The sequence below is a fragment of the Lytechinus pictus genome, chromosome 10, assembly GCF_037042905.1.
Source record: "Lytechinus pictus isolate F3 Inbred chromosome 10, Lp3.0, whole genome shotgun sequence".
NCBI lineage: Eukaryota > Metazoa > Echinodermata > Echinoidea > Temnopleuroida > Toxopneustidae > Lytechinus > Lytechinus pictus.
The window spans coordinates 20,720,782-20,733,959 of NC_087254.1; the positions used below are offsets into that span (position 1 = coordinate 20,720,782).

Genomic DNA, 13,178 nt, shown 5'->3' on the forward strand with positions numbered 1-13,178 from the left:
CGTCCATTAATCAATGTTCATTTAATTAGTCCAATAGCCATGTCGGCTAATATCAGCTGGTCCAATATCCGAATCGTCTCGTCAAATTGCCATTTCGCCTAATTTTCATTTCGTCCACCACCCATTAGGTCCAATAATCAGTTCGTCTAACAACCAAATCGTCTAATAACCAATCATGATAACTAGGCCTACTATCAGGAATGAAATGATGCGGCACATCCATACAGCCCCCCCTGGTATATAAATTGTACTGTAAGTCTATCTGTAGATCAGTGGGTGTTTTTTTCATGGAAGGACGTGTAATATAGGTTTCATGAAATATATCATGGGGAAAGAGTTTATACTATCATTAGAATGAGCAAAATTTGGTGATTTATGTTATAAATTCAGTGTACAAATTAAAAGGGGGAGTTGTACCTGTGTGACATCACAAACAACCGTGACTGCATTGCCAATAGGAGGAACTCCATAGCATTAGTGACTTAAAAATTCAAGTGCTCATATAGTTATTGTTTGTCCAATTGTTCTCAAATTTTTTTGTTGTGCTTATACTTTGATTATTTTGTTTTGGTACTAGTTAATTTATTTCAAGAGATTCATTCACCAATAACATCAAAGACAAGACAAAATTCACACTGTAATACCAGCATTGAACTTTCACGTTTATTGTATTCATCAAATGCACAAAAATAACATTTTACAATGTTAAGCATTTCGATGAAGACTTTATATCCACATCACGACTTAGTATTCAAATCTTGTTCACTTAAAACCAAGAATCCACAAAACGAAATGGTTTCATTAAGGGTGAGTTGATTTTCCATTTTCCATCATTCAAGCCTGCAACGTGCACAAAATCATCCCAGAGTTGGTTGCAGACTGTACTATGTATCATGGTATGTTAGCAATTTATTATCATTTTTTTCTAAAATGATATCCTAGATGCACAAGCATGGTAAACAGATCACACAGACCTGCCAACCTCTGGGAATGAAAAACTGTATTCTGTGATACAAAAAACTGTATTTTCCCCCAAAAAAGTGTATTTCATAATAAAATACTTGGCGCACTCGCCCATCACGGCGCTCAAGCTGCATGCAAGCTAAAATGCGCACTGCTCTTGCAGATGAAAAAAAAAACCATTGAAACTTGTGTATATCTCACCCTGGTTTTTACTAAATGATTGAAAAAAAAAACAAGTTACCTGAAATTACATTGATCTAATAACCATATTTGTGTACGTTTTATGAAATAGAGACATATAGAGATGATTTTTCTCAATAAATTACGATTTTGTAAAAAAAAAAAAAAAAAAAAAAAAAAAAAACGTACTGCCGTATTTTGGTTGCAAAAACGTACTAAATACGGCTAAAACGTACTGGTTGGCAGGTCTGGATCACATTCAATCAACCCAAACTCTCTTTATTCCATGTTAAAAAACGGGGAGAAAATATATATATTCCCAAAATAGTAGGATGAGAGCATACTGTCATATACAACAATACTATCATATGCAATACTAATATGTTAGACTGCCCATCTTTTAAACATCATAAATATTTCTTGTAACTAGATCACTATTTTGAAACAGAAAGGATGCAATCAATTTGAGAATTCACACATGTATATGGTAAAACCATGTAGTGGTAAGTTACAACTGATCATTGGATTGATTGTATCTCTTTGAGTGGTGTTGCAATCAATTGCAAATTTCTGTTGCAATTGATTGCAACTGTAAAAATGATAGATTAATGTTAGCTGTAGTAAATCAGTTCACCCTCCTTATTTGCAAGAAGCGAATCAGCAAATCAATAGCAAATTTAGAATTACTTGCAAAAGATATGATGATTGCTTCTTTTTTGGGGACCCCAAATATATTTGAATCTGATCCTAAGTTTCTTAAACCATCCCATCAGTGTTACAAGGCACAGCGAATTAAACATGCTGAACTACATCAATACTGCTCGCCTAACAATTATTGCCATGTTGTCCAACAATTCACAATACAGTCCGACTTCAACTATGTCAAGACTTCCACCACAAATACAGTTTCTGGGTGTTTAGCAAGAGAGTAGCAAGAAAAGCACATAACTAAGATAATTGTTTTTCCAACAACAAGAATGATAAAATCAACAAGAGCTAAAACTAGGTGGACTCCTTTTGGCATCCATGCCAAATGATCAGGATGTAATTCACATCCATGTGTATAATGTCTTCTCTGCAAGCATTGCCATGTATATTGCACACCAAAAAGGCAGGCAATGCTATGCCCAAGGCTATAATAGGAATACACTAGTAAAAATTGAGGTTTAGGTTTCAGAGCCATTTCAGAAATACAAGTGGAACACTTGTATAAAATATATATGTTCATACATATATTCAATCAGACGAAATTCTTGTATTTGAGGACTTCAATAATATACAACAATATTATCTCTTGCCTACATATTACCCCAGCTTTAGCTCGAGCTTCCTTTCTTTCAGCGCTTTGTGCATTCAAGAAATCAATCTTGCCGGGTACCCATTTACCTCAACTGCCTTGAATGCAGCACAATGTGGATCTATTTCTTGCTGAAGGAAATTAATTACACCACATCTAGGATTCAATCATTTGGCAGTCTATTACAAATAGAGTCAAAACCATCAGACCACAACAACCCTCTACATCTTATGATTTGATCAACAGAGGAAATCTGGGGAACGTTTTGTTATGTCGGTGCACCCTTAACGACACACTCTAGCGCATTGCATGCACGCGAAAACGCCCTGATCAGCATGCATAACTTAACTGCATTGTGTAAGGGCATTACTGCACCAATACAGTGCGCAAAAATGTTTTGCCAGGGATAAGAAAATAAGTGTTTTTCACTATTTGTTATAATTACTCAAATCCTTGCTACTGATTGGCTGGGAGAAAGTGAAAATCCCTGAAAAAACTCATGAAATGAAACACTTCCTGGATTTCTCCTCACCATGTGATCCAGGATGGAAACCAGACTCTTTTGTAATAACCCGTCCATGGCAGGGAATCATTTCAATTCTTATCAGTTTTCCTTCATCAATTTGGCACCAACAGTATGCCCCTTTTCTCCCTATATAGTTTCTAAAACAAATATGCATTTAAAAGTTGCCATTTTGCATTGGATATCAGAGATTAGAAGATTCACTCAAATGTACAATGCCAAATTAGGATTTGTAGTAATTAGTTTCCTTTAATCTGTTGCTAAATAAACCAAGATTTCTGTAAAAAAAAATAGAAATAAAAATATGTCAATGACTGAATGAGTTGGTTTATAATCTAACCAAAGATGCTGATGCAATTAAAACAGGTAAAATATGTGTAACAAATATTACTCCTCTTTCTTAAGTATTTTGGACAGGTGATTTTGGCTGATTTAGGCATGCCTAAATGAATGAGAAAACAGGCATTTATTAATCCTCAAGCCCATGTGTCTCAGATAAGACTACACTTTCTCATTACACACTTTCGGTGGATGATGCAGTAACATAGAAAAAAATATTCGAGGAAACCTTAAATCAAACATCTATATCACACAAATTTCAGTCCCCTTATGGCAAGCACTGCAAATACATTTAGATCAATTCACCATTTGACTTCATTTTATAACCATGTACATGTGGCAAAATATTTAAATCATCTAAATGAAAAATCCTTTTCATCTTGTTCATTTTACACAGTTGTACCTGTATACAATAAAATATGATCAGAAATTTCAGAAGAATTACTGAAATAGTCAACTGTATCTAAGGCATCTGGCATGAATCAAATGATCACCTTAATACTGGTAGCTAGTATCACTACAAAACCCGCCTTCTAACTGGTTTGAGACTGAAATCACTGAATTGCATTTTATATGATGTCCGTCATCTTACTTGAGGTTTGGGATAAACAAATGAAAATCTGAAGCAGATACCCCTAAATACACGGCTCTGGGTCAGAGTAATGGCAAAAAATTACCACAAAACCATGCAATGCCAAATGTAAATATGAAGTCTGCTTTAAGATCCATCCATCTCAATATCAATGTTTTTTATCTCATACTAAAACTTAAACTGAAATTTTAAATCAAATATTCATTTAGCATGTCATAACATTTTTTTTCAAAATCAAATATGATTGCAAATGAAAATTTAAAAAAGTAATGCACATCTATCAAACAATACATGCATCAAATCGTTTTGATTGGCGTTTTTTCTTTATTTGGTAGAAATTGACATCAAAGATTATGGTTGTTTGGGTAGCTCATTACAGCACACTGTAAAAACTACAATAGGGAAGATAAAAACACACCCATTGAACAATCAATGTCAAACATGACAAGTAATGCTCTCATACCACTCTAGAGAAGACAAACAGATCTGGAGATGGGTCAATATAATATTATTAGGGATGACATTGTTATGACCCTTTCCCCAGGAGCCTAACTATCAAACTGAGGAAATAAGATAATTAGGGCATTCAAGGCAGGTATCTTATTTGAAACATATTAAAAAGTTTACAATATTTTTCATAGGCGATGTATCATGTACCCTATATTGTCTACGCATTGAAGTTTCTTGTGCAACCCTAATCTTGGTGAGTAGTTATGTTGAATGGCTGAGATAGTTTGAATGGCCAAAGACAGCTGTTCTTGCTTACTCTCATTTTAAATCCCATACAAGCAAACAATTCTTGAAGATATTTTTGTTATACCTCAAGTCAAGTCAAGAAATTAGTCGACTATACCCTAACAAGTTCACACACTTGTGTTTAAAACTGCAAAAAAAAAAGAGTACAATTGGAAGCAAGACAATGCTCTCAAAGTTCAACACATTCTGTTAAAACAAACTCTTTGGCAAAGGAAAAAAAAACATTACTTTTACATATCTTTCAATTGTATTTCTTGAAATACCTATGGTCACAGCTGACATGTAGCACCTACCTTTGCAATAGTCTTTGTTGATTAAATTGCAAGATAACACTTGATCATCCACCCATCAATTCAGCACACAAAAATGTCATAGTCATCACCAATACCAGCCATTTACAAACCACATCACCCTCAGTTGATTAGACTCTCATAGGGGAGACTTCACACACCATATTACAGATGAAAGAAACCTTAATAATGGGCCAATCGAACCATACACCTCGGTCACTCAAACGTTGAATGGGGGGGGGGGAGACTTCACACACAAGATATATTATGAGGTAAGTCCAGCATCTTTGGCCATAGTGTAGAAGATTCCTCCACTGGTCAGTAGGTTGGTGGGTGTGTCAAACTCGGATACTTCCCCTCCATCCATCACCAATATTCTACATACACAAAGAAAGAATGATGAGGGATTGAGTCAGACAACAAATATAGAAAAAAAAAGAGAACCATAAAATTATTTCATTTATGGCTCTATTTAATCATAGATATCTTGATAATAAAGTAATTAATTTCTAAACTTCCATTTCACTACTGTACTTAAGATCAAGAAAGAATACATGGTGAACTGTGAAGCCTCAACAGTGTAAGTCAGACCCCCTATTCATGTATGTCACACCCTGAACAAATCTGTCTCTTGTTTTCTCATAAGAAAGTTTGTAATTCTCTTGCTTTAATTCTTGGAACTATTCATGAAGTAAAGTAAAGGATGGAAAAATTGGGGTTGCACGCCCACAAGATTTATTTCATGGAATTGCCCTCGCTACGGAATTCTTGGCGAATCCGAGTTCCAAATAGAGCATCTTTACCTAGTACTGTCCATGATTGTGTTGATGCGATGTGCTATCGTGATGACTGTGCATTCTGAGAACTCTGATCGTATAGTAGCCTGTATGAGATCATCAGTTTCTAGATCCACTGCTGCCGTGGCTTCATCCAAGACTAGGATCTTGCTCTTTCTCAACAGCGCCCTCGCAAGGCAGATCAGCTGACGTTGTCCAACACTGCAAGGTTAACACAAGAAAATAGGACTAAGTACATTTTTTTTCAATTTGGACAAGGGGGAAGTTTTATCCACTTCACATTTTTTGTACAGTTATAGTTTCTTTTGCAATATGTTCTTTGACAAAGTGATGCAGCATACTGCATTTCATGGAGTATGGTTCAAGTCCTAATTTACTTCACCTTCGTCAATTACATCACAAAATAGATGAATCTCTTGCAGAAAACAACTAGATTTCTGAGATGCGAGTTCACACACATGCTGAATAAAAATGCCATTGTCTGCATATCGCCATGATGATTATTGTATGTATGCAATTACTTTACTGCCGTGAATTTTGCTACATTTTGAATTGAATGGAAATGAGTGGTTCAGTCTTGCTCAACAAATCAAAGTTCAGGTGAGGTTTTTCATTTCACTCCATTTACATGTATGACAATGAATGGTTCTCAGCAAAATCTTACCTGATTTAATCATTTACAAGATAAATGGATGTATCTACCTGTTAAACTAGTTTTGTTCGAGTGGTAGATGCACGTCACATGCAACCTCATCAGTCACCTTTGACATATGGAAATATTGTGTGCAACCTCTCTTAGGAACTGTATTTTTTCACATCTTCTTGAGGCCAGAAAACCAAGTAATAGCTCCTGGCTTGGCAACAATTTTCTTGTGTACTAATAATATTCATAGATTTTTGTTGATTTTATTTCAAAACGTTTCTAGTGGATGATCTGTAAACATAACGCCATTGGCAAACACCTACAAGGACAAAGGCCTAAAAATCATATTATTTCATCACACCACGTCTGAAGAAGCCGTTACCAACACTTAAAGATGACCAACCAACCTGAGATTTTCTCCTCCCTCTGAACATTCATGCTGCAGACCTTCTGGAAGACTCGAGACAAAGTTTGCTAGATGAGATAATCTCAGAGCTAACCAGACTTCATCATCAGTGTAGCTCTCAAACGGATCTAGATTCATGCGTAGAGCTCCAGCAAACAATACAGGATCCTACAAAGGAATGACAGAAAGATAAGAATATTCCTTGTGTCATTGATTTCTTTGTTCCTGAAGAATGATTTATATTTGGTCAATTCCATGATGTATTTAAATGAACATCAAACCCAAAATATGTGGGAACTACCTGAAATAACATGTCTCTATTTTCGAGTTCATGTGGAAAGTTGTTATGCTCGTTATCATCATGGTTCATGGTTTTTTTGTTATGTTTATTTATTTTTTTATATAGGCCAAGTGCCTGATTTTTTTTGTGTTGTTGTATACAAACATACGTTTTTTTATTATATACTATTTTGTATGTTAGACATGTTATTTTATATGCCAACGTCATCTGAACTTTTATATGTGATCCATTATATCATGTATGTTTTGTTATGTATATTTTGATGAAAAGGATCAATAAAACAAGAATTACAAAAAAATCATCATGGTTCAAGAAATTCATGGAAGAACGTAAGAATGGTGTGAAGTGGGGATGGGACGTACAAAAAGCTGATTATATCATGGAATTGTCCATTTATGACAATGGTATATTCCTAACTCTCAGTATAAAGTGATAATTCTTTTTTTTTCAGAATAGAAAAATTTATATCAATGATTGAGAACATATCAATAACCAATCGACAACAATTTCAGATGCATAGGAACAGCAACTTCTGATTTGATTCATGGATTGCCCAGAGATATTGGTGATCCAATCACTAGACGTTAGATATTAGAGGGGGGGGGGGAATCTTCTCTTTTTTAAAGTCATGTTAATTTTGAATAAGATTAAAAATAAGATTAAAATTGATAGCTGTCCATTATGCAACGGTTTCAAAGTCGCATTTGAGTCCTGTTCCTTACCTGAGGAATGATGGTGATCTTAGACCTTAGATCCTTGAGGCCGATGGACGAGATGTCCACACCATCAATCTTGATATGACCTTCAGCAGGCTCAATGATTCTAAAGAGAGCCATGGTCAATGAAGACTTTCCTGCACCTGTTCTCCCAACAACACCAACCTGAAGAGGGATATCAAAAGACCAAATTCAGGGCCCTGTCTTACAAAGAGTTACGATCGATCCGATTAATTGTAACTCTATGGAAATCCATCAGTGTCATAAATTTTTCTACGAAAACTTTGCCCAATGTCCTCTGTATGCAAAGAGAAGCGCAGTGAATTTTCAAGAAAACAATGAATGCATGAATATAGATCATAGCTAGAAAATATTTTGAACAAACATGCACAATAGATGTTGACGTTCCTGGCCGTCCATAGTTATGATTGATCGGATCAATCGTAACTCTTTGTAAGACGGGGCCCAGATGACACATCATTTTTTTTCAGCAACACTGAATAACAGAGGATTTCTAGTATGGCTTCGCTCCTTAACAATCAAAGCAATTATGTTATCGTCTGCTAGTGTGTATGTTAAGGGGCTTTCACAATTGCTCGTGCGATGGTTTATGATCATTTGGTAACAGTATATGTTGCACAGAATCGCAACTATTGTAAGCAGCCGCACCACCAATTGTGAAAGGGGCTTAAGAAAGAGTTGAGATACTGAACAGGAGGGGTGGAAGCTTACCTGCAATACATTGAATGACTGTCCTAAATAAATGGACGCTTTCTTTATCATAGGTGAATATATTTGCTCTAGAATCATACACCTACATTGTTCATATGAATCTTTAAACTTGAGGACATACCTTCTCACCAGGCTTGACTGTGACATTGATTCCTTTAATGACAAGGTCAAGTCCTTCTCTATAACGTGTACTGTAGTTGATAAACTCCACTTTGCCTTCATCGGGCCAACTTTCGGCTGGTCGGTTGTCTTCTATTATAGCCGCTGCCTAAGAATGTGAGATCAAAGGGAGTTCACTTAGAAAGGCCCATACAGATATACCATATGTTCGAGAAGCTAGGAACTTAATTTTTTGGTGCAAACAAAATTCGCGAATAAGCGAAACCTGTTCCGAGTTACCCTGACAAACTCATGATACCATTCAACATGACTCATGATATGACTTTCATTACAAACTCAAACCATATGTACCATGACCAAGATTACATCATAACCATGGAGTCATGAATTTGTTCACACAACTTTCTATCATTTTTTAGACTCGAAGCGTATAATTAAAGATCATGAACATGATTGTGGATTCAGCTTATCATATCTCATCACTATGAAAAAATGTTACAGAGTTTTGATTCATCATGGCTCAAGTCATCTCAGCAGATTTCCTACTCTGTTTTCTCCCTTCAGCTTTATTTATACAGTGTGTCTCTAAAAAAAGTAAACCCAACTTCAACGGCAAATTTTCAGAAAACTAAAAAATATTTACACATTATTTTTTCATGGTTAGATAGTCCAATAAGTCTTCTGTCCAATTACATCACTTAGGTTATCTAACTCTCATGCATGACTGAGCATGATTCAACTTAGTGAACTGGTGTCAAATCATCACTGTGGCAAGTTATTTCTTGTTATTTTCATGCATTCAAGGCCTATTTGAAGTTAAACTCAGTGGTTCCGTTATCAGCATACTTTTTCACATTGTACCAGATGGCCCTTTTGTTGGAGGCTGCCTCTCGGGGAACTGCACCCGAAAAGCCTCTTGAACTTCCACGAAACTTCTTGTTTCCTGGTATTGAGTTACCAGGAATAATCTCTGCTCAATTGTCAACTGTACCATGTTTGGAAAGCATGTGAAGTGTGCCTGTGTTAGGAACAACCTTTGTTGAAGTTGTTATGAAATTATAGGCCTAACATGTGACCAAAATTTAACTTCAAATAGGCCTTGAATGCATGACAATAGCAAGAAATAACTTGCCACAGTGATGATTTAATCATAGGCCTAACATGTGACAAAAATTTAACTTCAAATAGGCCTTAAATGCATGACAATAACAAGAAATAACTTGCCACAGTGATGATTTGACACCAGTTCACTAAGTTGAATCATGCTCAGTCATGCATAAGAGTTAGATAACCTAAGTGATATAATTGGACAGAGGACTTATTGGACTATCTAACCATGAAAAAATAATGTGTAAATATTTTTTAGTTTTCTGAAAATTTGCCATTGAAGTTGGGTTTACTTTTTTTAGAGACACACTGTATGACAACTAAATGTGGGCGTGCATGTAGTTTCTCTTGTACACAGGTAGAGGAAAGGACTAACCATTACATTTTTTGTTCTGAATAAATCAATGAAGAATTCAGGATATTCAAATGCACAGAGTTAATCAACATTTCGTCAGCTTCTGTTCAGTGACATTGATACCTAGAATCTGCAACTTTTTTTGTGGTAATTTCAATGTAACAACATATCCAAACCTATGCATGTTCTTCTATCTATACCCAATTAATCATATATGCAACATTTGCTTTAGCTCGATGATTCATCTCCATTATGGTTCACCACCGGGTTAGAATACATGTACACGATGAAGCAAAACCAATTGTGTCTTACCTCTGTTGGCGCTTCAGAATATTCTTTGACTCTCTCAACAGAGACAATATTTGTTTCAAGCTCACTGGTCATTCGAACCATCCAATTCAACGTCTGGGTGATCTATGATATCAAAAGAGAGAAAGAATACAGATTAATCATGGTCATCTGTATTCCATGTCTAAGAAAAGGAAAGTCAACCACCATGATTATTCAACAGCAAGATGTAAAATGAATACAGATCACACTACATATTATCAAGCGGAAGTTCATCCTGATGATATATCCACAAAATATCCCTTTCTATTTTTTTAGATGGCAATTGTTCGGAATTTTCATCACACGACATGTGAAGGAGTTGCTCATTTTTCATGTAATAAAACATTTAAAGAACAAACATATAAATTCCTTACTATTCATTGATAGATTTTCATCAGAACATTCCCCAGTATTTTCCCATATTTTTTCTGCTTTCATTAAAATTTACTTATCAAGGTGAACTTTCCTTTAAAATACATCCAACATAGAGCTATATTCCATTCTTAAGATGATACGTTACTGAGCACCTATGTTCTAAAAAAAATAGCCTTGGATACATAAATGGATCTCATGATTTAATTCAAATAAACTTTACCTGCAAGGCATAGCTGATAGACAATCCCACAATGCCAGAGCTTAGGTTGTTTCGACCAATCACAGCAAAGAGAGCTGCAAAGAATACAATGCAGTTCCCAACAAACTCTAGTCTCAGAGCAAGCCACCTACAGGAGTGAAAATGAGAGAAGATAAAACAAATCAAGAAAGACTACAACTGGAAAATATTAATGTAACAAAGTTTCTGGGGCTACTTCTCCTGAGCTCACAAGGCATGATTTGCTACATTTTATTACAGTTTATGTTAGACCCTATGGGAATTTCAGGGCCTTTTTATTAGTTTTCCAGGGCTCTTGGGGGAATTTCAGGGGCAAATTATATCTGTGTCCCCATAGTTATGATGCTAAATAGCCAATCAGAATCAAGGATTTCAAATAAGTTACAACTGGATTGCAAAGTTACCATTATAATAACTTTTATGCAACAGGGTCCTAAGCTAAAAGATTAGCATAGGGTAGAAGAAGATAGTGCATGAAATAGGAAATAATAAAGAACAACCACATTCAATCTCTTGACTTAATTCATTGAGTTAAAGATGGGAAACTGTTGCTTCATACATGTGCCCACCTAATTTGTAATTAGGTTGAATTTGAAATTCAACCTAGAAGTGCCAAAATTGAATGAAAAACTGATCAAAATCCTCACTGGACTACCAAAAACTGTTGCATTTTGCTTGGTATACATGAAATGAACTATCATGGACTTGGGTTATTCTCATATTCATATGTACTCATTTCAAGGGTTTAAGAGTTTATCATGTAAATGTCAATGACACAATATGGCAATCATTTATATAACATGACAGAAGATCGACAACATAATTGATTGAAATCAAAAAGTAATAAACAGATATAATGATCTAACCTGTTAGAGACAATATTAGGGTAGTATGTGATGTGATTGTTGTCAATAAGCTGCTCATTCTGTTTGATGAAGTCATGTTGACGTTGGTACGCCCGGATGGTGCTTGTACCAACGATTGACTCAGAGAAATGAGAATAGATCGGTGAACGCGATACCGACTCGAGCCTCTTTAATTGACGGGATGTACAGATGTAGAACCGCTAGAGTTGGAATATTAAGATTAAATGGTAAAAAGCATTTTTGGATTGAAATGACATTATAGCACGCACCCTCAATATATTGAAAGTTACATAATAGAGCTCTTTAGCATTCCAAACCATTGTCACTGGAATAATTGACTTTTTCCCTGAAAGAACACTGGTATCAAAACTGTTTGATCTGGATTATAATGCATTGTTTATATCTCCAGTTTTTAACTGAATCTGCATTGCAATGCCAATGTTTAATTCTTTTTTTTTTTTACATTGGAATACATTGTAAATTCAGAGTTTTATCTGCCTGAATTATAAAAAAAGGTATACATTAGTTCTGGGAGTTTTATAACAGAAACAAATCATTTTTCTTGGGTACTTTATAATACTAAATATCACAATCTTATCCATATTTTATGACCTTGCATGTATAAGTAAAATCTAGATAAATCCCAAAGCATTATCACTAAAAGTATTTGTAGGAACCACGTAAGTCAAGATTTATATTTTCCAACTAAAAATTGATAGATGCCTAACAAATGCTAGTGTAATGATTGGTAAAATATTGAAATTGAAATTTTGGAAATTTCTTCTAAAATGCAGGTCTAAAACTTGTAATTTTTCTGAGCATTTTAATTGCATTTTAAAGAGGTTTTATGGATCTGTGGAGACATGTAGCTCTGTGAACTACTAGTTCCATGGATCAAATCAGATGGTTTACTGATTTTTTTTCTTGTCCTCTTTCAGAGGTACTTTATTCTTCATAATCCTTTCTCATTTTAACAATCTATTTTGAGGCACAGTGCATGTAGAGTTACTGATAGTTTGTGGAAAAAATGTCTTTAACCCTGTTAGAACTTTTGCCAAAATTTTGAACAAATTTCAAATAATAAACTGGGCTTTTACTTGCCAAACCTGCTGGAAAGTTTTTAAACAGATATCAAATACTTAAGTGACGACTCATGCAAAGCAAGATGACAGAAAATTTGTAAACTGTCACAAAGTTAGAAAACAAAATATATAGACCAAAAACACCATACAGAGGCACTGCTTATAATGGG

The 13,178-nt window shown here is 35.1% G+C and overlaps 1 protein-coding gene across 3 annotated transcripts in view; it reads right to left on the minus strand.

Moving 5' to 3' along the window:
• Positions 1–3,186: 3,186 nt before the first annotated feature.
• Positions 3,187–13,178, minus strand: part of LOC129269252 (multidrug resistance-associated protein 1-like) — a 59,643-nt gene continuing 49,651 nt past the window's right edge. For 2 of the 3 annotated variants that reach the window (XM_064105530.1, XM_064105531.1), the window contains 8 exons: positions 11,927–12,126; positions 11,043–11,169; positions 10,430–10,531; positions 8,657–8,803; positions 7,810–7,968; positions 6,788–6,954; positions 5,744–5,938; positions 3,625–5,317 (listed from right to left, as the gene is read on the minus strand). In XM_064105530.1, the coding sequence (XP_063961600.1) occupies positions 5,206–5,317; positions 5,744–5,938; positions 6,788–6,954; positions 7,810–7,968; positions 8,657–8,803; positions 10,430–10,531; positions 11,043–11,169; positions 11,927–12,126 (1,209 nt within the window). In that variant the 3' untranslated portion in view covers positions 3,625–5,205. Of the gene's footprint in view, positions 5,318–5,743; positions 5,939–6,787; positions 6,955–7,809; positions 7,969–8,656; positions 8,804–10,429; positions 10,532–11,042; positions 11,170–11,926; positions 12,127–13,178 lie in introns of all 3 variants that reach the window. The other variant, XR_010294852.1, reaches the window with a different exon arrangement.